A 27326-nucleotide genomic window follows, 5' to 3' on the forward strand; every position below is an offset into this window, starting at 1 on the left:
GCCTGATCAGGAGCATCCTTCGGCCCTCCCTTTGTCCCACCGCTAGTGCCAACCACCTCCTCATTACTTGCTAGGTCTTGGCATCCAGGTTCCATCCACTCCTGGTTCCCAGGCTTGCCACTCAGGGCTGGCACCCAGTGAAGCCCAATAAAAGCTTGTTGACAAGTGGATGCTTTGGGTTGAAATATTTTGACCCTCCTCTTCTCTGTATTGAACAGTACAACAGTATTCATTGAGGGTCAGTTGTGTAGTTGACATAGTTCTGGGTGCCGTTTTCGGGGTGATGACCCAAACAAAGCAGTCCCTGTTCTCACAGAACGTTAGTCCAGTGGTCAAGACAGTCATTGAATCTAAGCTCCCTTTTCTAAAGGAGCCAGTTTGGTATGAAACGTGTGCTGTGATGTAAAGTGCAGGTGGCCGTAAGAAGTATGACAGGAGATGCTTCATGTATTAATAGATGAGGGCTCAGGAGGGATCTCGTGGAGGAAGGAACATTTAAAAGGAGACTTGAAAGTTACTTGAAAAATAATAGCCAAGTACGAGTGGGAGGAAAGAGAGCAGGAAGAAAGGGCAGGTATGAGGCCCTGGAAGGAGCAGCTTCATCCAGAAGCTGAAATAAGGCTGCTGTGACTGCTGGAAAGGTGAGCTAGGGCCAGATTCTCTTGCGTGTTACTGCTTGTGCTTGGATTTTCAGGCATGTGTGTGTGTGGTGTGTCTGCTCAGTCCTGTGTGACTCTTTGCAACCCCGGGGACTGTAGCCCGCCAGGCTCCTCTGTCCATGGGATTTCCCAGGCCAGAAGACTGGAGGAGGGTTGCCATTTCCTGCTCCAGAGGATCTTCTTGACCCAAGGATTGAACCCAAGTCTTTTTCATCTCCTGCATTGGCAGGCGGATTCTTTATCATTGTGCCTGGGAAGCCCTTCAAATGTGTGTGTGTGTGTGTCTCTCTCTCTGTGTATAATAATCACCTCTGTTCTGGGAAAAGTCTTGAATGAATAGAGTATTTTTCTACTGCAGTATTTGATTCTGTAGAGGTAACATTGTTTCATCAACAGAAGAAGCAACAGGGCTGTGGATACATTTTTGTTACTATCTACCACCTCTGTTGTTCTTCTGAAGCCAGGGATTCATGCACTTAAACCATGTTCTATTTGTGTTTGATTTTAAAATATCCATGTAAATTATATTTTTAAAAAGACTACCTGGTTCTGCATGGCTTCAGAGCGCCATTGAAGGTCTTGCATTGTAGCTTCTCCTGTCTCGGAGAATCACAGGCAGCCACACACAGACGAACCTCAGAGTTATTCCTGGTGCTTCTTATGCCTCGGGCAGTGCCTTGGACTTATACTCACCAGGTACCCCAGACCCTCCGCAAGGCTCTGTCCTTCCTCTCTGGATGCCTTCCACTGCTCTCCCAGGCTCTGCTTCCTCCTGGTTCCCTCTTCCCTCTGTTGTCAGCACAGCAGCCAGAGGGTCCTTTTAGGACCTAAGTCAGGGAGTGTCACTTCTCTGCTCAAAACTTCCCAGTGACTCAACTCCCTGTTTCACTCAGGACGGCATCCTGAGTCCCTGTGATGGCCTCCGAGCCCCTTCCTGATGCTCCAGCCACTCTGGACACCTGCCCGTTCCTCCATCACTGCCCTCTGTCCCCCGCTCCCACTGTGGCCACCAGGCAGGGGCCTTTGGGGTATCTTCCTCTATCCGGAACATTCTTCCCTAGTATGTTTGCAGAGCAAAACTTCTCACCTGGGTTAAGTCTGTGCTTGTCACCTTCTTTAATCACACTTTAACCCCACAACTTCTCTGCATCACCTTCCCATGTACCGTGGACATAACTAATTTGTCCCTTCTTTCTTTATTTGATCCTCCTGCTAAAATGTAAGCTGCACAGATGCTGTGATTTTTATCTGTCCCTTCCACTGATGAATTTCAGTACTTAAGCTCCTCCCTAACACTCGGTGCTCTGTGATGACCAAGAGGGGTAGGATGGGGGGGGGTGGGAGGGAGGCTCAAGAGGGAGGGGATATATGTGTGCCTATGGCTGATTCACATCGTTGTACAGCAGAAACTAACACAACATTGTGAAGCAGTTATCCTCCCTACAAGTGAGTACATTCTTCTACTATTCTTCATGGTCCAAACTTTCAAAGAAAAAAAAATGCAGGCGTACCTTAAGAATAGGTGCAGGTCACTGCAGCAAGGAACTTAAGCAAGTTTGCTTCCTTAGGGACTTAGGAAGATTGCTTGTCTGTGAACATATAACTTGAGTGCAGTTGGTTCGGAATCTCGTGCATGGTGTGTGCACCCATGTTTGTGGGTGTGTGTGGTTGTGGTCATGCTTGTTTCCGTGTGCCCATGCCTGTGGTCATGTGTGCTTACATTTGTGGGCATGCATGGGCACACACTCATGTCTCTGACATGCATAGTTGTGGACATGCATGGCTGTGTGCGCATGTTTGTGGGCACACATGTATGCTTGTTTAAATAATTGCTCTAGCAGATGTATCTGAACTCTGGCATGCAGAACTGGGGGCTCTGGACTTCGAGGAGGGACCTTGGTTCTGTCGTTTCTCGTGTCCTTCCCCGGAGTCAGTCTTTAATTATCCACCTCATTGTGCTAAAAGTGAAGTCTCCGCCGGATGTCAGTCTCCTGCTCAGCCGCCCTCTTGGACGTCCTCTCCTCTCCTGGGGGTCTGCGTGGCTGTGTTCTAAGAGCCGTGTGATTAGCACCAGCCCTTTAAAGTCACCCGGAGGACTCTTTGTCACAAGCACTGTTTCAAGTGCCTCCCCCTGCCTCAGATCTGGAAGGAGGCGGTGCCTTTTGTGAGCTTGCAGCTGGCTGCATTCATTTAGAGGTCATTTTTCCTCTGGTGTATTCAGAGTCCAGTTGAATTGGTTTGGAGTTCAGCGGGCTCCTCCTGACTCCCGCATGGGTTGACTGTGCTCTGTGTTCACTCCGGTCTCTTCCCAGCCCCGTAACAGACCACACAGACCTTCACCCGGGTCTTCACTTGTCAGGGTTAATGGCATCATAATGCATCTGTTGCCTGAACTCAGGCAGGGCAGAGTGGTACAGAGGATGAGTGTGCTCTTTGCAACCAGGTCCGGGTCCCAATCCCAGTTCTACTGCCTCAACAGATGGGCTGGTTTGACCAGGTTGACCTGTGACTTTCAGGTTCATCTCCTGGGAATTGGGATGTGGCACCTCAATAGCATAACTGCCAGGGTTGAATGCTGTCATTTATGTGACAGCATCCATCCTGGTGCCCGGTGCCTAGTAGATGCTCTCTGACTCCATTCCATCAACCCTGGATTCTGCCCCAGCACACACCCTCACCGCCCCTCCTGAAGCACATGTAACAGCAAAGTCTGACCTGGCCAGACTCATCCACCTCCACACCTTCGCTGATCTCTTTACCTGGGATGAGTGGTAGGTCACCTCTTTTTGTCATATACAGGTTTCTCTCTGAACTCCTGCTTCCCCTTAAAACTGAGTTCAGGGCATCACTGAGCAGACATGGGCTCAATCCCTGGGTCGGGAAGATCCCCTGGAGGAGGGCATGGCTGCCCACTCCAGTGAACTTCCCTGGAGAATCCTATGGGCAGAAGAGCCTGGAAGGCTGCAGTCCATGGGGTCGCACAGAGTAGGACATGACTTAGCATGCGTGCACAGCAACAAAAACAATCATCTCAGGGTTCTCAGGGGGATCACCCTGATTCTGTTACATTTCTTTATCTCAGCTTCAACTCAACCTGCCATAAAAGAAGTAGAAAACTAACCAAACCAAACAAACAAAACCCAGTGCTTTGGGAAGCACTCAGCAGGTCACTCAAGTGTAAAGACATTTTTTTTTTTTTCCTTTCAAGTTTTCACTCATTTGTCTTCAGTGTGAGGTTATTAAGGTTTGACTGTGTTATGCTCAGCTTCAGAAGATCTCTCTCTAGTGTGGGATTATGTGGTTTAACGAGTCTGACAAACCTTGTTTTTAATCCCATCTCTGCTGCTTCTTGGCTGTGTGGCCTTGGGGAAGTCAGTCAATCTGTCTGAACCTTTTTCCTCACCTGTAATCTCAGATAATGATGACTATTAGACCCGCTTTTAGAAAGAAGTGAAGCTGTTTTCTGTCATCCTGAAGATAGTAGGGCCATTTTATTTCTTGAGAACTAAGTCATAAAGTCAGCTACTTGGGGTTTGGCACATCATTGGTTAAAACCACCCAGAGACTCTCGATTAGTACCTTGTATGCCTGAGTCAAGTGACAGAATGCATGCTGAAGGACGCATGTGAGATATTTACTGCATTTATGATCTATGCCATTCATTACTCAGCTCTTCATGTTTTGGGGACTCTGTGTTAAGTCAGCAAACGTTCCCTAGCACCCACTATGTGTGATGTGCCAAGGACATGGGGATATAAATGACAGCTCACTCTGGAGGTGATCGATCGCCTCCAGGATACACGTCTCATTAAGAAAAAGTGGGGTGGGGAAAGGACATGGGCTTTGAGGCTGGGCACCCCACTTCAGTACTCTTGCCTGGAAAATCCCATGGATGGAGGAGACTGGTAGGCTGCAGCCCATGGGGCTGCTAAGAGTCGAACATAACTGAGAGACTTCACTTTCACTTTTCACTTTCATGCATTGGAGAAGGAAATGGCAACCCACTCCAGTGTTCTTGCCTGGAGAATCTCAGGGACAGGGCAGCCTGGTGGGCTGCCGTCTATGGGGTTGCACAGAGTCGGACATGACTGAGGTGACTTAGCAGTAGCAGCAGGATCTCAGTTCCCACTCAGCTAATTATGAGCAGCAGAGCCTTGGGAGAGCCACTTAACCTCTGAGGACTCATTTCCTTCATGGGTAAGATGAAGATGGCTGCACTTAGGTGGTTCACTGACCCCTGGACAGAAGGTGTCCTCCTGGACTGAGCTGCACTCACTGCAGGGTCAGGGCTTGGTGGCCGGAGGTTGTGCTCATTTCATTGGACAGGGCAGCACCTTCTGGTCGGACAGTGTTGAGATTGCGACCGTGCAGGGAGCTCTCTCCAGTGTCCTCTGTGGATCCAGACTGCCTGGGGCTGCCCTGCCCTTGCAGATGTTGGTTGGGTGTTTGTCTTGCCCAGTCCTCAAGGGCAGGGAGGACACTGGAAGTGGTGGATTGCTCTCCATAAAAACGACTGACATGGCCCTGAAGGGCCTATCCCAGCAGCCGGAGTTTTGAACTCAAGGCCCCTTGATTGTAGATTAAGGGAGAAATGTAAGAAAAGGCAACTGATAGTAAAATCGAGCAGCTGGTGCCTGGCTGCAGAAATACAAGCAGATGCCTCAGCTTTATCGTCAGAGAAGAAGGTGTCAGTGATGGGGTGGAGGGTGGTGGATGGTGGGGCAGGAGAGAGAGAATGGTTGGAGAGTTTGCTTAGGGAGAGACTGAGCAAACCCAGCCCATCAAGGAGCAGTCTTTTGCCCACCAGGGTGAGAGGCACCCCAGATTTAAGCTAGCATTCCTGGGTTCAGTGTGCCGCAGCTTTCTTAAGCTGCCTCTGCATTCTGCTCTTAAGCATTCGGGACTCTTTTCCCTTGTCTGTCTGTGCAAGTCATTTAACGTTTAGGTGGTGTCATCTGTCTCTTAACTTCCTGACCCGGGTCTCACTCGCACTGAGCCCAGGGCTTGTCCACACGCACTTATCAGGCTTGTATTAGCATTCACAGCTGTGACCAGAGAGCGGAGGCTTGGCTGGGAGTCTTGTTGCCTTCTAAACACACCCCCCCTTCCTCTGAGCCTCATAGCCAAACAGAGAGGTCTTCTCACCCCAAGGCCTTGCTTTCTTCCCCACTCCTCCACTGGCAGAGACAATTGGCCTCATAGAAGGATATTTTGGTTTCAAAATACCTCCCCCATGGTAATTATAGAGCGCATCTCTTAGTCAAATGGAGCTCAGGGACTTCTTCGTGGTGGTTCTGTCTGAACGGTTTTGCAGTAATAAAGATCTGATGGGTGAGGAAGTGGACGTTTTTATGCAGAAAAGGAAATTCCTTGAAGTCTCCAGGACGCCTTCAAACTTCTGTTAGTTTTTATAGCAAAAGGCAATCAAGAGACATAGCAGCCAAGGGAAGAAAATTAAGCAGGGTAGTGACCATGTCTTCTCAAAAGAGACACGTTCTCCTTGGAAAGGGCTGGAAATTGGTCAGCGGTTCCTCCAAGAGAACAGTTGGTGAGGGTGTTTATGCGTCTATCTCTGTGCACTCATCATCTTTCAAGCTGTTTTTAACACAGATTTAGTACCCACTTACTCGTCATCGTGGCACATGCATGATATATGACTCACACCAGATTCCTTGTGTATTTTTTCAGGAAGAAAGCAGAGTAGAAGGTAATATCATCCAAAATAATGTCTGAAGAATCTTGTATTTTCTGAGTAGACGTGGAGTGGAGGCACTTTTCATACATTATCACATTTATTCTTCCAACAGACCTACCAAATGGGTGTTGCTACCCCTCTTTGACAAATGAAAAAAACTGAGGCTCAGAGAGGTGCAAGATTTTCCCAATGTCACACTCCTGGCAGGTGGCAGAGCCAGGATTCAAACCCAGGTTTAACTCCAGATATTGGTCTTCCGTGGTGTTGCCCAATGCCTTCCACAAAACTACCTTTATTAGAATAATCGTGGTGATAATTAATTCAGCCAACAATTACTGAGGACTGACTCTATGCTGTGCTAAACTATCGTATGTCACCCTTAGGAAACACTAGCAGTTTGGTCTAATTGTTTATCTGCAGGTTGCAAGGGAGGAAATGGTAGCTCAGAGACATTGAGTAACTTTCTTGAGGTCAAACAGCTGGGAGGTGATGAATGTGGGACCAAACTCTCTTTGATTTCACAGTTGGTGTCTTTAGCCATCACACTTACATCCTCTGGTGCGGGAGGTTATCTTGGGTATCTTGCTGTTTATAATAGCAAATGGTGGTACTAGTGTAAAGAATTCTTCTGCCAATGAAGGAGACCTAAGAGGCAAGAGTTAGACTCCTGGTTTGGGAAGATCCCCTGAAGGAAGAAATGGCAACCCACTCTAGTATTCTTGCCTGGAGAATCTCATGGACAGCAGAGCCTGGCTCCGCTGGGCTCGGAAAGAGTCAAACATGACTGAGTGAGCACGCATACTAGAGTAAATATTTGGGAAATATGTATTTATAGTTCCTCCTACCCCATCCTGCAGTCCAGCCAAACTCAGCTCCCTACTGTTCTCACTCACGCTCTCCAGAAACCACCCCTCTGCAAGGTCTCCAAGTTGCTTTTCCACTTTAAAATATCATTCCATCTTCCTAGCATGGCCAAGATCTACCCATTCTTCAAGGGTGAGCCAAAATGGCACTGAGCTTCATCAGTTCTAACCTACACCTGTGAGATGGCTCAAACCCTACAGAAATCAGGTGAACTCACGCATAGATGCATCAGCTACGTGCAACATGAACACACTTCTGTTCCAGAGCACCCCTGCCTGCCAGGATCTCAGTCACGATCGGGGGCAAAGCCTGCACTCTAATACCTAAGAAGCACATCGTGGTTCTACTGAACAAGGGTCTAGCCTTATTTCCTGGAGACCAGCATTATAATGCGGGCATACTGAAAATGGGTGACATTCAAGTTACCCCTCTCTGCTCCAGCTACTCTGATGTCTTCATTGGGCTTGAACACTTGGCTTGCACTCCTGTCTCTTGACATAGGACGTCTCTCCAGTACACTGTGCTATTTTTAAGGATGAGTTTTAATTCACTTCCTCCTTGGGTGGACCCCTGCTTTGTACTGGAAGCAACATCTCGCACTCTGAGCTAACCTTGCCCTTCATCTCATCTTCTTGAAAACTCAGAGAGCCTCCCTGTGATTAGAATAATTTGTGAAATCAATTTTCATATCTGCTGGACTGTAAGCTCTTTAAGGGTGGGGACTGTTTTCTCGTTTGTCTCTGGGCCCTCAGCCCCTGCCTTGATGCTTTGCACTTAGCATAGGTTAATTTCCAGTTGACCATAACTGAGTAGCAAGAATGTGGATAAAGTGGACACAAAGGTTGCAGATTTTTTCGCCATTATTATCACTGGCATGATGGAATGTTTGGATTCTTCCTGTTATTATGAGCCATCACTGCACCCCACGTACATTTGCAGGTGACCAGTATATATATGAAATGACCTTGATTTGTTTTAAGTTAATTTGTATTGGAGTATAGCTGCTTTACAATGCTGTGTTAATTTCTACTGTATGGCAAAGTGAATCAGCCATGTGCATACATATTTGTCCTCGTTTTTGGATTTCCTTCCCATTCAGGTCCCCACAGAGCACTGAGTAGAGATCCCTGTGCTGTGCAGTAGGTTCTCATTAGTTATCTATTTTACACACAGTATCAATGGTGTCAGTCAATATACATCAGTATCCATATGCATCCTGACCCTCCTCTGTCTCCTGTGGTGTCCACGTGTTTGTTCTACCTCTGTGCCTCTTTCTGTTTTGAAAATAAGATAATCTATTTTTTCTAGATTCCACATATATGTATTAGTTTGTGATATTTGTGTTCCTCGTGCTGACTTATTTCACTCTGTATGACGCTGTCTAGGTCCACGTATGTCTCTGCAAATGATTCAGTTTCATTCCTTGTTCTGGCTGTGTGATGCTCCTTTGTATATATGTGCCGCACCTTCTTTTCTTTATCTGTTGATAGACGTTTTGGTGCTTCCGTGTCCTGGCTGCTGTAAATAGTGCCGCAGTGAGATTGGGGTGCATGTGTCATTTTATTTTGAGTTGACCTTAATTTGAAATATATGAATATATTTTTATTTTTGGAGTTACATAGCCATGAGTTTATATTTCAGTTCTAGCGACAAGCTATAAGTCTATGAGTGTTTAGTTTTGTTTTTTATGAACTTCAGTTTCCTCAAAGGAATAGTAGAGGAGATAATGACCACCTTTTATGAGTATTATCCAAATAGAATGTGACACTGCATATTAAACATCTGGTATGGTGCCTGACTCAGACTGGCTTATAAGAAATATGCTTCCTTTATTTTTACTATGATATTGTGGTGGTTGTTAATATGTGCAGAGTATCCAAAGCTACAATAAGATAATTTAGTCATCTCTGTGTAGAGGGCCTTATCAGTTAATATGAAAATATATCCTAGAATTAAATTGTATGCAAATATATTGGTAGGGTGGGTTGGACAGTGGGCCAGAAGGAGCAGTCTCTTGTTCTAGCATGGTGTTGGCATGGTTTCTGCAAACCAGCTTGGTGGTCTTGGGATTGTTTTCTCTTTTGATGCATGTGCTTCTCAATGGCTGCATCTAGATAAGTCACGATTCTTTTAATAATTACAATTATAATTTTAAAAGGAGTTGGTGCTTCCCATGTCTTATGCACTGTGCCACGCGCTCTCCCTATAGGGCCCCATTTGTTCTTCACAACTATTAATTTTTAAGATGAGGAAATCAGTGCTCAGAGAGGTCAGATGAATTGCTGAAGGTCACTCATAAGAGATGAGCCAGTGTTTAACACCTGCCCTGTGAGGTACAAGCTCCAGGGTTGCATCCCATGCCTCTGACCTCGCTATACAAAAGACCTGTGAGTTGTGTTTGCTTTCCAACCCTGCCCCTATCCGCAGACAGCTTGGAACTTGTAGCTGGGTCGGGTCTCACCCATCAGAAAAATTCTCTCTGCCAGAGACCCTCACCCCAGTGTGATACCGCACAGTAGATTTTCTGGTCTGAGGTTTTAAATTACCCCTGTCATTTCAAGCTGCAGGAGAAGCTTGCAAGCCTGCTTCCACCCAATGTCATTTAATCAAGCAACACAAATGTGAAGAAAATCAAACACGGCCTCCAGTCAAAAAGGAGGAGAGCCTGCTGCCCTAGGTGTCAGGCATCCCATCCTAGCCTGGCTCTTGAGAAGGCGCCTTCATTTTACCTGCACAGGGTGCTTTTCTGGATGACATAAAGACTGGCGCTGACAACACTGACACACGGCCACTCGTGCACATTAGAAACCCCATCTGGCTGACTCATTAGGTGGGAACAACAGGTCCAGCAGTCAGTGTGAACGCAAACGGCGCAGGGAGATGCCAGGATGGGGAGGTGCATCTCAGTGCTCCAGCAGGCGCACGACCTCGTTTTTTACAGAAGCATTTCCAACGAGGCTCCTGGTGTTGCAGCTTTGCGTTCCTGTAAGTGGCCTGCTTTTATGAACACAGGCGTTTGTTTGTGAACCCGTTAGGGTTGATGTGTAAAAGTAACAATAGCAAAAATAATATCCATCATTTTTGCAGCCCAGGGTTGCTCTTGTTTTTTATTTTTATCAGTGTCAGCTCCAGAAGGGAATTGATACATCCCTTGGTAAATGAGAAAACTGAAGTTCAGAGAGTTTAAATTGTCTTAAGTCACACAAAAGCATCATGGCTGTTGTTATTGCTGTTGTAGTTTTTTTTTTGTTTGTTTGTTTGTTTTTTGGCCATGCCGTGAGACATGTGGGATCTTAGTTCCCCGACTGGGGATCGAACCCACACCCCCTTGCATTGGGATTATGGATTCTGAGACAGTTCACAGTGTGAGTGCCACACACAGACCCTCTGGATCAACAAGGAGGAAAAGGATAAAGGAATGAGGAGGGTCCTCAACGTAAACATTACTGGAATCTGACTGAATTGTTATAATCATTGTTTGACCATGTAGAAATATCTAGATAAGTTTTGCTGAAATAGTAAAGTGATCTTTTCTTCAAGAAGTATCATTTGTTACTGGGGCCAAATGGCTTATAGTCCTGTCATGGTGGGTGGATACTGTCAGAATAGATGAATCAGTCTATGAGTGTGTAGTGAAACTATATCGGTCATTCTCCTAGGTCATTGTTATGGTTAAGTTTTCAGAACACTGAGCCTCTATTTACTGGCAGGCCTTTGCTGGTTTCCCTGCTATGCCAGGGAGTTTCACCTGAAAGCCAGCAGGTCTTCCACTTTGCTTTTAATTTGCCATAAATGGAATTTTATTTTATTTTATTTTTTGACTTACAAAGAAATTTTAATAGTTGCATATAAAAACATAAAAGTTGAAAAGACAGTCGAAAACAGTATGTTCTTCAGTTCAGTTCAGTCGCTCAGTCGTGTCCGACTCTTTCCGGCCCCATGGACCACAGCACACCAGCCCCCTGTCCATCACCAACCCGTGGAGTCCACCCAAACCCGTGTCTATCAAGTCGGTGATGCCATCCAACCATCTCATCCTCTGTCATCCCCTTCTTCTGCCTTCAATCTTTCCCAGCATCAGGGTCTTTACTCACATCAGGTGGCCAAATAATTTGAGCTTCAGCTTCAGCATCAGTCCTTCCAGTGAATATTCAGGACTGATTTCCTTTAGGATGGACTGGTTGGATCTCCTTGCAGTCCAAGGGACTCTCAAGAATCTTCTTCAACACCACAGTTCAAAAGCATCAATTCTTTGGCACTCAGCTTTCTTTATAGTCCAAATCTCCCATCCATACATGACTATTGGAAAAACCATAGCTTTCACTAGATGGACCTTTGTCAGCAAAGTAATGTCTCTGCTTTTCAATATGCTGTCTAGGTTGGTCATAGCTTTTCTTCCAAAGAGTAGGCATCTTTTAATTTCATGGCTGCAATCACCATCTGCAGTGATTTTGGAGCCCAAGAAAATAAAGTCTCTCACTTTTTCCATTGTTTCCCCATCTATTTGCAATGAAGTGATGGGACCAGATGCCATGATCCTCATTTTTTGAATGTTGAGTTTTAAGCCGGCATTTTCACTCTCCTCTTTCACTTTCATCAAGAGGCTCTTTAGTTCTTCTTCCCTTTCTCCATAAGGGTGGTGTCATCTGCATATCTGAGGTTATTGCTATTTCTCTCAGCCATCTTGATTCCAGCTTGTGCTTCATCCAGCCCAGCATTTCGCATGATGTGCTCTGCATGTAAGTTAAATAAGCAGGGTGACAATATACAACCTTGACGTACTCCTTTCCCGATTGGGAGCCAGTCTGTTTTCCTTCAATCTCACAACTTTTAATTATGTCTGATGTTCAGGCCCTCCACTTTGAGGTTTTTACATGACCAGTAACAGGCAGAGTTTCAGAGTTCACGCTCTTAACCACTGTGCTATATTGACTCTGAAGACTCAAAGAAAGATGCTTCCTTTTGCAGCCATATGAACAAAGCCATATCAGAATAGAGAGTTCCATCTTGTGTCTCCCACTTGTATTATGAAGTACTCTGTGCCACAGGCATCTCTGAATCTTGTACCCCTAGACCCTCACCTTTCCCCAGCTCCACCCCAGCTATGAGGTTGGAGGATAGAGTGGGATCGTGTTTGGGGAGGATGTGTGTTTCACACCCGTCTTAGGTAACAGTAACACCAGTATTCTGTCTTTAATGGAATATGGGGTTTAGAATCAGCCAGGGCTTTACAGGCACTGCCCTGTTCACATCTCATGACAGTTCTGTGTCATTAGTGGTGTCATTGCCCACAAGGAAAGAAGCTCAGAAAAGGAAAGTTACTATCTCAAGTTTGTCTGCTTGGCTCTGGAACATTCTGGCTCCAGAGTCTTGATGTTGACCTTTCTGCAAGCACAGTGATTTGTGTTTTAAGTCATGTCAGACGTCCCTGGGTCAGAAAGGTGGTTTCATAATACTTCTGGTATGAAAGTGGTTATGACAAAATGCCATAGACCTCTGTATTCCCATTATAGAATAGTATTTCCACTTTGTATTTATTTTTATGTGGCCCATTTTTAAAGCCTTTATTGAATTTGGTTCAGTATTGCTTCAGTTTTATGCTTTGATTTTCTGGCCACGAAACACTGGAGCTTAGCTTCCTGACCAGGGATTGAACCTGCACTCCCTGCATTGGAAAATGAAGTCTCAAACACTGGACTGCCAGGAAAGTCCCTATTTCTAGTTCTGTTAATATTAGAAGAATCACACGTGGGTTCTGAGCCACTCACCCAGTTGTAGATGTTGGGGTTGGATTGTATATCCTTGTGGTTTATTGAGGGAATCTTAATGTGATTTATTGAAGGAATGAATTCATTCATTCATTCATTCATTCGTGCATTCCTCTGGCACTGAATGAATGTCAGCTCTGTGTCAACACCATGTTAGTTGTTGGAAATAGAAGAATAGGGTGTGGCTTGTCTCCCCCAGAAGCTGGATATTTCTAATCAACTAATAAGTGATGTTTATAAGATGTTTTTCTTCCCTTTGTATGGTGCTCTTAGTAACAGCTCTAAGAAACATAGACGCAAAAAGCAGCATTCGTATTCTGACTGCATTTTTGAGAAAACAGACAAAAAATACATTAGTGATCAGAATAAGTGGGGTTAGGCTTCTGGGGAAAAATGGACAATGGGGAAATTTAAGTGAGCTTATGAATGTTAAAGCACCGGGCTTTGCTTCCACCACAAATAAGAACTTAAATTTTAGTCAAATGGTCAAAGGTTCATATAGTCAAAGCTATGGTCTTTCCAGTAGTCATATATGAATGTGAGAGTTGGACCATAAAGAAGGCTGAACACTGAAGAATTGATGCTTTTGAACTGTGGTGCTAGAGAAGATGCTTGAGAGTCCCTTGGGCAGTAAGGAGATCAAACCAGTCAGTCCTAAAGGAAATCAACCCTGAGTATTCCTTGGAAGGACTGATGCTGAAGCTCCAATACTTTGGCCACCTCATGGGAAGGGGCGACACATTGGAAAAGACCCTGATGCTGGGAAAGATTGAGGGCAGGAGGATAAGGGGGTGACATGAAATGGTTGGATGGCGTCATGGACTCAATGGACATGAGTTGGAGCAAACTCCAGGAGATAGTGAAGGACAGAGAAGCCTGGTGTGCTGCAGTCCATGGGGTCGTAAAGAGTAGGACATGGCTGAGTGACTGAACACTGACCACTGGTGTTTTAATCCCCACTAAATCTTGCCGTTAACTAGCTGTGTGCCTGCAGGAGAATTATGTAATCTTTCTGAGTTGCAGTTTGTATATTGTTAACATAGAGATAACCTTTCCTGTCTATTTGTTTTGTCATGAGGAGGGGATTTGAAAGCCTGTACACATTAATCTATTATTGCTGTAATACATCACCACAAACTTAGTCTTAACACAATGTAAGCTTATTATCTACCAATTCTGGAGGACAGAAGTCTGAAATGAGTCTCTCTGGGCTAAAATAAGAATGTTGGCAGGACTGTGATCCTTTGTAGAGTCTCTAGGGGAGGTTCTATGAACCTATCTTTTCCAGCTCCTATAGGCTGTCCACATTCCTTGGCTGGTGGCCCCTTACTCTTCACAGCCAGCATGGATGATAACCTTTCTCACATTGCATTCTTCTGTCACTCACTCCTCTTTCACTGAAAAGAAGCCTGATGAATGCTTTGGACACACCCAGGTAATCCAGAATAATCTCCTGATTTTTTAAAAAACTTATAAAACTTTATTGATTCACTTATTGGCATTATTTTAACTTTTAAACACCATATTGGAAAAAATTAATGAGGATAGTCCCATTAAAAATGTGTTGTACGTTTTTCCTTTGTTAAGTAGTCCTCAAAATCATAGTTTTTATAGGTTATATAATTGTCATCATAGGATTTTATTTAACCATTTCTTTGTTGTTCTAATTTTTCACTATTATAAAAATCACACACACACTTTTAAAGTTAGATTCCTAGGGACTTCCGTGGTGGTCTAGTGGTTAGGACTCCGTACTTCCACTGCAGGAGGTACAGGTTTGATCTCTGGTAGGGAGCTAAGATCCTGCATGCTGTGCAGTGCAGCCAAAAAATAAAAATAAAGTTAGATTCCTATTGAACTATTGCGTCAAGGAAAATAAAAATGTTTGATATTCTTGCCAAATTGCTTTCCAGAAAGGCTATCATGATTTTTCCATTCTACCAACAGTGTACAAAAGTACAGCTCTCATTATACTTAAAATACTTTTTTTTCTTTGATTAGCAACTGTAATTCCACCTGCAACCTTAATTCTTCTTCAAAGGTTCTGAAGATCAGGATGTAGCTATCTTTGGAAGGGACACTATTCTACCTGCCACATTACGTAAGGGTCATAGTTCAGTGTCACTTTTACAGGTGGAAGCCAATAAAGGATGCCTGTTTTCCTCTTATTTCCCAAAAGGGCCCTTTGCAAATCTAGACTATTCAAATATACTGGCATGTAGTCTGAAGGTTTTCGCTTCCTGGTCTTCTCTTCTCCATCCCTTCTGACTGGGACTTACTCCCATCTTCTCCTACTGCTTGTTCACTCCCCAAGGATTGGTGCTAACTACTCCCTTCTTCATGGGGTCTTCCTTGAGTCATCACAACTCGAAGAAGGTGACTTTAAAATGGTTAAAGTATATCTATTTGAAGCAATAAGGTCTAGGAGATGCACTAACATTATTTACTGAATATGTGAACTTGGACAGATGCCTTCATTTCTAGCTTTCGTTTTCTAATCTTGAAGATGGAAGTCAGGAAGTGCAGCAAAGATTTCCTGAAAGAATCAAACAAAACCATCTATGTCATAGATGTCATGGTTTATGAGTTTATGGCCTGACAGAAACTTGTTTTCAGAAAAAAGATAATTGCTAAAGGGATGGAAACATTCTGTGTAATCAAGACAGAAGCCAAATGGGCCAACTTAATTGAAACCTGTTTCTTTCAACATATGCCTATAAAACATCTGAAGTTCAAGATGACTAGTTCCTGGAAATAAGGTTCAGTACCATTAGCGCTTTTAAGGAGCACAATTCAGATAATGCTCCGGAGTTGATAACAAAAGAATTATAATTTGTGCAACAAATATGACTCTTATCAGATATAATAGGCAAAAACAAATTACTGTTGTTTCTCAAGTTAGAACCTCTTTGCTTTTTGCTAACTTAACTACTTTAGCTAAGTAGTTTGAGTCCTCCAAAACTCAGTGTCTTCTTTGGTTGACACTTGAGATAATGTTTTCTTTTACAAAGACTTTATTGCTTAGTCGCTAAGTCCTGTGTGACTTTTTTGCAATCCTATGGACTGTAGCCCACCAGGCTTCTCTGTTCATGGGATTTCCCAGACAAGAATACTGGAGTGGGTTGCCGTTTCCTCCTTCAGGGGATCTTCCCAACCCAAGGATCAAATTTACATCTCCTCCATTGGCAGGTGGATTCTTTACCACTGAGCCACCAGGAAAGCCCTATGAAGCCTTTGTGGAGGACCAAACAAGAATACATACATGAGAGTTCCTAGGATAAGTCCTAGCACAGAGATGCTTAATAAAGCTTGAGCATTATTGTAACTGCTCTGAGCATAATCCAACAGAAAAGCAATGCATAGCCTCTGGCAATAATTGACCTATTTTATGTTTGGAGAGGAAACCATTTGAATATTACAACTGCTGCTGCTGGTGGTGGTGGTAGGATTTGTGCCTCTTCCTTTGATGATGAAATTATTAAAATGCATTGGTCTTTTATTATAGAAACACTAAAAGTGACATCTTGTATTTGTATAAATCAGAGTTTGCCAACTGCTGGCCCATGGAGATTCAGCCTGCAAGTGTATTTTATCTTGTCAGCACAGGGCTTTATTGTTAACACGGTGGCTGTGGTTGCTGCTGCTAATTGTTTTTGCTGTTGCTCTTGGCATTGTCATTGATTTATGAACCAACATTCAAAAATTTTAAAATGGTTTATTAAAAATCTGAATTACTGTCTTCCTTGGAAAAATAAAATGGTCTAGCATTACACAGCCAGCATTTCTGCACAGTGGTCATTAACTATTGCTAAGTAGCAACTGTCTGCTGTAGACAGCGCAAGAACCTTCCCCTCTGCCTCTGTCTCTCTGACTCAGATGCTTCCTCTCTGGATTTCATCATGGTGGTAAAAGATCCTAGCAGAAACACAGGGTTATGTTCCTGACAGCATCTGGTCATGTTCTCATCACCTGATCAATATATAGCTTGTTTAGGTGTGTTTCTGTTTATAGCTGTATGTGGAAACACCTAAAATAAGTGTGTATATATATGTGCCTTTACATGGGCTTCCCTGGTAGCTCAGCTGTTAAAGAATCCACCTGAAATGCAGGAGCTGCTGCTGCTGCTGCTGCTGCTGCTAAGTTGCTTCAGTCATGTCCGACTCTGTGCAACCCCATAGATGGCAGCCCACCAGGCTATCCCGTCCATGGGATTCTCCAGGCAAGAACACTGGATTGGGTTGCCATTTCCTTCTCCAATGCATAAAAAGTGAAAAGTGAAAGTGAGGTCACTCAGTCATGTCCGACTCTTCGCAATCCCATGGACTGCAGCCCACCAGGCTCCTCCGTCCATGGGATTCTCCAGGCAAGAGTACTGGAGTGGGGTGGAAATGCAGGAGAGCCCAGTTCAATTCCTGGGTCAGGAAGTTCCCCTGGAGAAGGGATAGGCTACCTACTCCAGTATTCTTGTGCTTCCCTGGTGGCTCAGAAGGTAAAGAATTCACTTGCAATGCAGGAGACCTGAGTTTGATCCCTGGGTTGGGAAGATTGCCTGGAGGAGGGTATGACAACCCACTTCAGTATTATTGCCTGGAGAATCCCTATGGACAGAGGAGCCTGGTGGGCTACAGTCCATGGGTTTCCAAAGAGTCGGACATGACTGAACGACTAAGCACAGTGTAGCATATATACATATATATGTATCTGCCTATACAAATATATTCATCTGATTCATTAACACTGAACTCATGGCTGACAGCCGTGTAACTCATTCCTAAGTGAAGCCTACCTGAACACCCTCTTTTCTGTGTCAGGCACATCGCAGGCTTCTTGCTTTTAGGGACACTAGACAGCACTTTAGCTCTATACTCAGAGGCCATTTTAAATATCAAAATAAAAGCTCCAACCAAAAATGTCTGCTTTCTTGAGACACAGGACCAGGAAGGAAGCAGCTGCAGTTCATTCAGTCGCTCAGTCACGTCTGACTCTTTGTGACCCCATGGACCGCAGCACACCAGGCTTCCGTGTCCATCACCAACTCCCAGAGTTTACTCAAACTCATGTCCATTGAGTCGGTGATGCCATCCAACCATCTCATCCTCTGTGGTCCCCTTCTCTTCCTGCCTTTAATCTTTCCCAGCATCAGGGTCTTTTCCAATGAGTCAGTTCTTCACATCAGGTGGCCAAAATATTGGAGTTTCAGCTTCAGCATCAGTCCTTCCAATGAATATTGGACTGATTTCCTTTAGGATTAACTGGTTGGATCTCCTTGCAGTCCAAGGGACTCAAGAGTCTTCTCCAACACCACAGTTCAAAAGCATCAATTCTTCAGTGTTCAGCTTTCTTTATAGTCCAACTCTCACATCCATACATGACTACTGGAAACACCATAGCTTTGACTAGACGGACCTTTGTTGACAAAGTAATGTCTCTGTTTTTAAATAGGAAGCAGCCCAGCAAGACAGAAAAGTTTTGACAATAGTAGTTCTGTATGAGCCAAGCAGCATAGGAAAAACTGTGGCTTGACCTCCACCCACACCAGCAAAGGCCGAGTGGGACCCTGGATGTCCAATGTTGCCAGGCTGTAACAAGCACCTCCCCCCTCTCTGCCAGCAAGAGAAGGTCTCAAATAGAGAGCTAGGTTTTCCCTACGAGCAGGCGGTGATGGGAACCAGAACTCCACCTGGCCTGGTTTAAACACAGACCACATGGGGAGCCTGGACCTGTAGCCCCACACAGCAGTCAGAGGTCACCCTGGAGATCCTTGACAAAGTTTCAAAAGTAATTCTATAAAGCCTTTCCAATAAATAGTCCTGAAGCAACCGGACACCCATAGGCCCCAATAAGACGAAACAGAAACTTAGCTTATCTCACTCCTCATGTAAAAATGACCTCAAAGTGGATCATAGACCTCAATGAAAAATAGAAAGCTTTTAGGAAAACAAAATAGAGGAGTTTTGGGATCTAGAACTAAGCAGAGTTTTTAAACCTGACACAAAACACATTACCCATAAAAAATGGTGAATTCAGCTTCCTCGAGATTAAAAACCGTTGTTTTTTAAATGTGCTGTAGAGAGGAATAACAGATGAACTACAGTGAGAAGTTTGTGAGGCAAAAGAATATCCAGAAAACCCACCACCATGCCTTTCCTTGGACCTTGAGGTCCTAGACGGTTTGCTTTCTTCTTCACCTTTGAGAACCTCCTTTTGTTTCTTTTTCTGTACACTGTGTAGAACTTTTGGCTATGGTTAGTGAGAATAGGGAAAAATATGTCTACTCCGTATTTCCTGGAAGCAGAAGTTATGACAGATCTTTTTCTTTCTTTCTTTTGGGGCTACCCTGGTGGCTCAGGGGGTAAAGAATCTGCCTGCAATGCAGGAGACCTCATTTTACAGATACAAACAGCTCAGAGAAGGTGTGTGATGTCCTCAGAGTCACCCAGCTCTCACGTGACGTCACCCAAGCCGCACGAGTGCAGTGCCTGTGTTCTCTGCTCTCGGTCTCCTTGGATCACCGTATACCCATGAACGCATCAACAGGGACCTTCTCTGACTGTATTCACATGCAACGGACTCAGTCGCAGAATAGCTCCCAGCTGTGAGTTCAGTGAGCCATGAGAAACTGATGCGTGTTCATAGTCTATTTTACTTCTATTTCAGTTTGCTTCATTCAAAGTCTTTTACCCAATGGGTTTGAAAACAGTGGAAGGGGAGGACAATGATAGGCCAGACGTGTTCTTGCAAATGAAAGGATCGTTAATTGCGAGGTGCAGAACTTCCAAACATGCTTCAGCACATGTGGCAGAAGAGGACAAATAAGAGTCTCTCGACAGCATGGGAACCTGCTCGACATTCTGCAATGACCGAATCTAGAAATGGGGGTGACGTGATAAAACCCAGAGCGTAGAAATACACTGGTGACATTGTTTGCTGATACCCCCAGGATTGGCAGCTCAGCTGCTGTGTTTCTAAAGGAAATATTTGTGTTGCAATGTGATAGCAGTTCAGTTCGTGTATGGATTGTCCATCATGCACGCAAATCCTATTTTCTGTAAAATGGACTTTTTCACCTAAAAACAGGCCATCTCTCATAACGTACCTGTGGCATATGACTTATCGCTCCCTTGTTCCTATTTCTATTACCACAACCTTTTCTGTGTCTCATAGGATCCTCAGATGTACTCAACTTCCTGTCTCCATCTTGGCCCATCTCATCCCTCCCTGACAGTGCTGGCAAAATAAATCTCTCTCTGATGCTAGACGATCATGCATGCCATCCAGAAACTAGCCTGTTGCCTACAGTCTTTAGGATTAAGTCTAGGTGTTTTTAGAAGCAGGCAATAATAAGTCTGATATTCAGCAGCCTGTCCTCTGTTCTTTTCTTAGGTATTATCAGATCCGAGTGACCTTGAAGGTGTCCTCAAGGATCCCCCACAGACTGAGCGCCTCCATCGTTGGGCAGACAGGTGAGCAGGAGGATAACAGTGGGGCACTTGCTGCCCACTGGTAAGCCTTCATTTATCCCTGTAAACCAGGGCTTAGCAGGGCACATAGAGGCACTCAGTGAACCATTGTTGATTGTTGAATAAGTGGATTTTGGAAATGTAGACCCACTGTTGCTTTGGCCCTGTGTTATTGCAAAGGGGACCTGACTAAAAGAAAACAAAAAAAACAAAAAACTCTCCTAGGAGCAGCTGGTATCTGAGGATAATCCTGGCTGTGAATGCAGGCTCAGTTGCTCAGGTGTGTCTGACTCTTTATGACTCCATGGACTGTAGCCTGCCAGGCTCCTCTGTCCATGGAATGTTCTGAGCAAGAATACTGGAGTGGGTTACCATTTCCTCCTCCAGGGGATCTTCCTGACCCAGGGATCGAACCTGAGTCTCTTGGGTCTCCTGCATTGGCAGATCGACTCTTTACCACTGAGATACCTGGGAAGCCCCAAACCTGGCTGTAGAGGTTGGCTAAAATCAAATCAGGGAGGAAGAGGATGGGAAATGGCATCTAGCTGGTAGGTAAGAAGCCTGCTGTCAAAGAAGAGTTAATAATCAGCTCGGTGTATGGGACTGAGTCAGTAGGCAGGTGTGGTAGCACTTTCTGTGCACAATAAGAAGTCAAAGGCAATCCTCCTTGGGAAGAAGGATTGCCAAGGACAATCCAGGTTCTAACCTTGGAGCATTAGTTAGGTATCCCAGGCGATCAGCAAGTTCAATGTGATAGCATTGAGTCAGAAATACAGAACTTATTACATAAAAAGTAAAGCTAGACATCAAGATTATATTCTGGCAGAAGTATTTGCATTAGTAAGTTTGGGAGAATGTATATATAGATCAACCAGACCTTAAGAAGGAGGAGACATACTTTGGAATGGAAGAGAGAGAAGGTAAGGAGACAAAAAGACAGAACAGTGTAAAAGCTGCTTGACTTTCACTCTACAAGGTAGCCAAGAATATTGTAGAAATCAAATTTAGTAAGGTCAAGAGTTCTGGTCATTCATAGCTACATTTCCAAAAATTAATTTTGGGTTGCCTTGGCAATTATATTACCCCGTTGTTGGCAGTGATATTATGGCGAGTAGAGTTGTAGCAGTTGAATGACTGCAAAGTTAGGGTAGATGTGGTGGTCTGTTTAGCTCCTCCTTGGGGGAGGTGTGGGAGATGCAGGGTAGAGGGAGCTTATGTGGACCATGCAAGGGACAAGCCAGGGAGGCCAATAGTTTACGGGCAACAGGCTGGCTGGGGCCTATGATTCAGAAAGAGAAAGACCCTGGAGACCGCTAGCTTCTCCCCTGACTCTGCATAGAGTTAAGCAGTAAGTAGTAGTCAAACCCCCACATTTCCAAGGAGGTCCTTCTCCTCCACTCTTCACTCCTCCTTTCTCCGGGGAATGTCAGGCATCCGAGACTGGAGGTCACCCCCTCGCCTATGTCCTGTGCTCATTCAGGTGCCTGCGGGTTCCCCCTGTGCTGCCAGCTGTATTATGCCTCCTCCCACCACAGCTTCTGCCAGAAGAAGGTTCGTGGAGTTGACTGAGGAAGTAGGACGCTTGAACCCTGATGCTGCATGAACTAGTCATGTGATCCCAGGCCTTGACAATTTGAGCTTCACTTCCTCACCTGAAACATGAGGATAAATATCCGTCCTCTGTAGGGCTTTGTCTTACACATTATATATCTGTTTTTGCTTGTTTGGGGCCTGTCTTTTCTTCTTGGTGAGCCTGGCCAGAGGATTGTGCATTTTGTTTACCCTTTCAAAGAACCAGATCTTGGTCTTACTGATTTTTTAAAAATCTCTATTTTATTTATTTCCTCTCTGATCTTTATTATCTACTTTCTTCTGCTAACTTTTGGTTTTCTTCGTTCTTCTTTTTCTAATTCTTTTAGGTGGTGGGTTAGGTTGTTTGAGATCTTTCTTCTTTCTTAAATAAGGCCTATATTGCTATGAATGTCCCTCTAAGAACTGCTTTTGCTGCATCCCATCGATTTTGTATGGTTGTGTATCTTAGAGATTATAAATGTAAAGGGCACTTTACATGTTATAGAGGTTATTAAAGGAAATGTCCCAGGTCAGAAACAGAACCTTTTTCAAAAATTTTTAAAATTATTTTAAAACTTTTTTGGAAAATTATTATTAATTGCAGGATAATTGCTTTAAAATAGAAATAGGAAAAACTCACTGTGTCTAGTGAGGCAGAATTCAGGAGTGGTACAGGCCGCACATTCCAAAATTTCCAGGTTCAATTCCTGCTTCTGACACTTCTCAGCCTTCTGGATTTAGAAAAGTTATTTCACCTGTATGATTTCTTGGATTCTTCATCTATAAAGTTGGGCTGGTAGAAGGTCCCTACCTCATAGGTTTGTGTTAAGGTTTGAATGAATTATGCAAGGAAATGACTAGAATGGTCCTGACCCATAGTAAGCTCACAGTGACCACCAGCAAGAGTCAGTGACGCTCTTACACGTTCAGCAGTTGTTTAGTTAGTAGCATCTGCCGCAAGTTGGTGTTGTGGAATGCATCCCTGGGGATGAGGAGATGCTTTCCTGCTCTGGAGGCACCCAGTCTTCATGGGGAGACAGAAGTGTCACAGTAATTAATACAGTAGAGGTGGAGGCTGAGATGAGATTTTTGTCTCCCAAGGCACAGCCAGATGACACAAAAGCACTGCTGCTGCTGCTGCTGTGTCTCTTCAGTCGTGTCCGACCCTGTGCGACCCCATAGACGGCAGCCCACCAGGCTCCCCCGTCCCTGGGATTCTCCAGGCAAGAACACTGGAGTGGGTTGCCATGTCCTTCTCCAGTGCATGAAAGTAAAAAGTGAAAGTGAAGTCGCTCAGTCGTGTCCGACTCTTAGCGACCCCATAGACGGCAGCCCACCAGGTTCCTCCGTCCATGGGATTCTCCAGGCAAGAGTACTGGAAACTAAAGCACTAGGAAGCCATAAACCCAGTGCTGTTCACACGGAGGATGTTGCCGCATAAATTAAGGGGCAGAATTATGCAGTCTTGTTCTCTTTGAAAATATGTTCCTTCTCTGGTAGCCATATGATATGAAATGTGCTTTAATTACGCAGGTTTAGATTTAGATTCTGCTTCTCTGGATGGGACTTACTTTCTCATTGGGTTTTCCAAGGTCGGTGTTTATGATTTCATTTTGTGAATAAGGAAAAATAGTAACTTCCCCTGGGAAATGTAGTCATAATTGATATACTACAATGTTTCTTTTCTCAATACTTTTTAAAAAGGTGACTTGGGAAAAATTGCTCAGGTAAATGGATGGCTCCTTCTTGTCTGAGTTAGCAACGTATCTTGTGGAATAGACTAGGACAGTCTCTGAGCTTGCACCAGGTAAGAGTTATCCTCCCCAGGCCTTCTAGAAAGACCCCCACATTACAGTAGGGACATGTGTGTAAAGAGGTGAATACACCCCCACGGCAACAGTGCATCCCTCTGTTCACGGCACTGGGTGCAGGGCATCAAAGGAGCTTGTTTTCTGTGGATGTGGATGTGTGCATGATTTGGGCTTAGACGTCAGTACGATTCTAAAGGCCACTGGATCTTGGTCATCACCAAAAATATAAAAGTAAAAATTGTAGGTGATCCTCTAATGTTTCACTGAAGCCAGGATGGTTCTAGCTCTTCCAAAACTTTTCAGATTCCTCCTATAAGCCAAAATCCTAAGCGTTGAGAGATACAGAGATGAATGATGGTGAATAAAAACATGAGGGTTACAGTATTCTAGGAAGAGAAACCAGAAGTAAGAATTTTTTTTTTTTAATGTGATTCTGCTTGATTTGAAGGCTTGCATTTTGTGGGTTTCACAGATTTGTTTTCTGAGTTCAGGGTTACAGGTAATTGTCTGTGAATGAATGTTATGTATACTTACCCTTGGCTGTTTCCTTTCACCCAAGTGATGGTATTTAATAGGTTTTGCAACCCTTCCTACCTGGAGATGTCAAAAAATATTATTTTCTCTTAGGGGGATGATCAGTTAAGTCATATATGGGGGAGGGACACTGCTTAAACTTACTGAGGCTGTGTTAAGTGGTTCGGCACAAACAGACATCTGCTAGTCACTGCTCATCAAAGCAAGAGAAAAGGGTGAGCAGTAAATTGTGGAAGCGTGAAAAAATTGCCATGATTAGTTTTAGTAATGTTTTGAGAGGTAATTTACATTTTCATTAAGTGAAAGCTTTTAAGAGTTTCACCGTGTAAGGGGTGGGGAGAGACATTTATTCTTCAAATGAATCAAACTAATTTCTTTTCAGAGCCCATTAAAGTGCAGCTAAATACCAAATATGCCTGTTTTCATGGACAGTATTAATCAGGTAAAAACGCCCCCGCTCCTAGGCTGCGAGTGCCCTCCTGGGGTTGGAGGAGAGCGCTGCTCAAGAAGGACACGTCTGGAGGAGTCCAGACCTGAAGGATGTTGGCACCTCTGCTCCTCACAAAAGTCATCTCGGAAACTCTGAAGCCAGGGCCCCTCGCCTTGGACTCCCAGTGTAGACCGTGAATCTGCTCTGCCAGCTGGTTCAGTGATCAGCTCCCTGGGGGTCCAAGCCAGAATTGTTGTCCATCTTTGTCCTTGAGATCAAATCTTAAAGTCTGCTCAACCTCCAAGGTCCCTCTTTGGGAAGATTCCTTCAGTCTCTTGTACCCTGGTTGATCCCTCTCTGCTTCGACTTAATGGGCTTCCCAGGTGGCTCAGTTATAAGGAATCCGCCTGTCAGTGTGGGAGGTGCAGGTTTGATCCCTGGGTCAGGGAGATCCCCTGGAGGAGGAAATGGCAACCCCCTCCATTATTCTTGCTTGGAAAATTTAATGCACTGAGGAGCTTGGGCTGCAGTCTACAGGGGTTGCAAACTTGGACACAACTGAGCGACTGAACACACACACACACACACACACACTGGTTTTTAATGCCTGTCCCTTTCTTCCTCACCTTCCACCCCTCTAGCCCACTCAGCTGGCAGAAAGGATTTGTGTTGGTTCTCTGCAGTGATCCCTGTCCCTGTGAGAATCACTCATTCCCCGTCTGAGCATCCTCACTGCCTGTACACACGTGTGTCCCTCCCCGTCTCGTGCAATTCCCCCACCCCTTTGCTCTGGGGACCTGCATTTGGGACTCTGCATTGGAGGACCCAGCCCCAGGCTCCCGGGAGCACGCTGTCTGGGATCTGAACTTGCCTGGGAGTTTGAAGCCCAGCATCCCCCATCCCCACCTCTAGCCCTTGCCACGAGCCTGTGATTATCAGTGCACATGTGTGGAGGTGTGCTCCTGTCGGGGGATGGGACAGGCTGAGATGTAGTTCCCTCCCCTGCAGGAGCAGGCTGGCGCTCCCTTCGTGGGGACCTTTGCTGAGATGCGCCTCTGCCTGCCTTCCCCACTTTCCCTGCCCTGGGTCCCTGCTTCCCCAGTCTCATGGGACACATGTGTGCTAAACCACCTGTGCACAGGTCCTCATCTCTGCATCTGCTCTTCATCATCTGTCCCCTGAAACCACTAGAAGTGGTACAGCTGCTCCTTATCACATGGGAGGCAGGGTGTGGAGTCAGCCAAACCTGCGTTCCCCTGCGTTCCGGGTGACCCTGTGCCAGCAGCCTCTATAGAAATGACCCTGAAGGACCATCTGGGGCATCAGTGAAAGTACTGTGTGGGGGTATTTAATGGGCTTCCTGTCGCCTGGGAGCCTGCATGTATACCCACTCATCAGAACATAACGTTCTCGGTCACCTTTGTACCACATTTGTCAGGAGGAGTCCCCTAATCTGTCTACCCCACATTTAATGAGCTTCCAGCAGAGGTACTTACAAAGCATCAGACCCTGGTTCCTAGAGCTGGCTGTGTGTGAGGCACAGTTAACACAGAGCTGGATGGCTGAGGCTGCTTTCCTGGAGCTCCAGGACTGGGGTGGGAAACTGAAGGGAGAGTGACAATCACGAATGACAAGGTGTGTGTGTGTGGGCTGTGACCTCAAGGCAGCCTCCCTGGGAAGGCTTGACTGCCATCTTCCTGGCCGGTCTTCTGTGAGCACACCTGACTTCCAGGTGTCCTGCCTTCGGTCCAGGTCATCAGTGCAAATCTCTCTGTGTTCAGAAAGTGGGCAGAGTCCCGCCACCAGGTCTGCACAGCCTCAGCTGCCCGGGTGCCTCCCTCCCCGCTGAACAAGGCTCCTGGGCCCCCTGCTGCCCCCCCACCCCCCGCTCAGGCTGCAGCACCACCAGGGTGCACCCACATCTGGGTGGGCACACCTTGCACCTGGGGAACCATGTTTCAGGGAAACACACCTGGAGAGAAAGGTGAGGAGAGGGCAGGGCCCTGGAAGCATAAGCCAGAGAAGACACATGCATCAGATACACATGCCTGTTGCTGATGAAAGAGAGAACAGTCTTTATCTCTAGACCCCACACATAGGCTAGAGAAGCAGGCAGCTGCATCCCGCACACCCTGTGTGACCTTGGACTCGGTTCTAACCTTCCTGTGTCTCATTTTCCTTCTCTGTAAAATGGCAATGGTAATAATATTAATAACAGTAACTTCTTCATGGGGTTGTGAGCATTTTAATAGGAATACATATAAGTGCTTAGAGGGGAGCCTGCCATCCTAAACCCTCAGTAAATGCTGGCTATTTTTAGTTTTATTACAAAAGCTGGAATCAGCAGACTTGGGTGAAATTTACACGGACTGAAATGTTAGTCCTGATGGGTTTTATGGTTTACTCAGTACCTGTTTCTCTGCCGCCTCCTATGTGTCAGGCACTGTTTCTGGAGCTCTTGAGCCTCCAGATGCCCAGCTTCTGATGTTATTATCTTCAGAAGCAGTGAACGTCTCATCCTTAGAGGCTTCAT

At 45.2% G+C, this 27326-nt stretch overlaps 1 protein-coding gene across 1 annotated transcript in view; it reads left to right on the forward strand.

Moving 5' to 3' along the window:
• Positions 1–27326, forward strand: part of FAM135B (family with sequence similarity 135 member B) — a 149157-nt gene that overhangs the window by 13491 nt on the left and 108340 nt on the right. The window contains 1 exon segment of the mRNA XM_005904046.2: positions 20370–20449. Coding sequence (XP_005904108.2) covers positions 20370–20449 — 80 coding nt within the window.

The sequence above is a fragment of the Bos mutus genome, chromosome 14, assembly GCF_027580195.1.
Source record: "Bos mutus isolate GX-2022 chromosome 14, NWIPB_WYAK_1.1, whole genome shotgun sequence".
In the NCBI taxonomy this organism is placed as follows: domain Eukaryota; kingdom Metazoa; phylum Chordata; class Mammalia; order Artiodactyla; family Bovidae; genus Bos; species Bos mutus.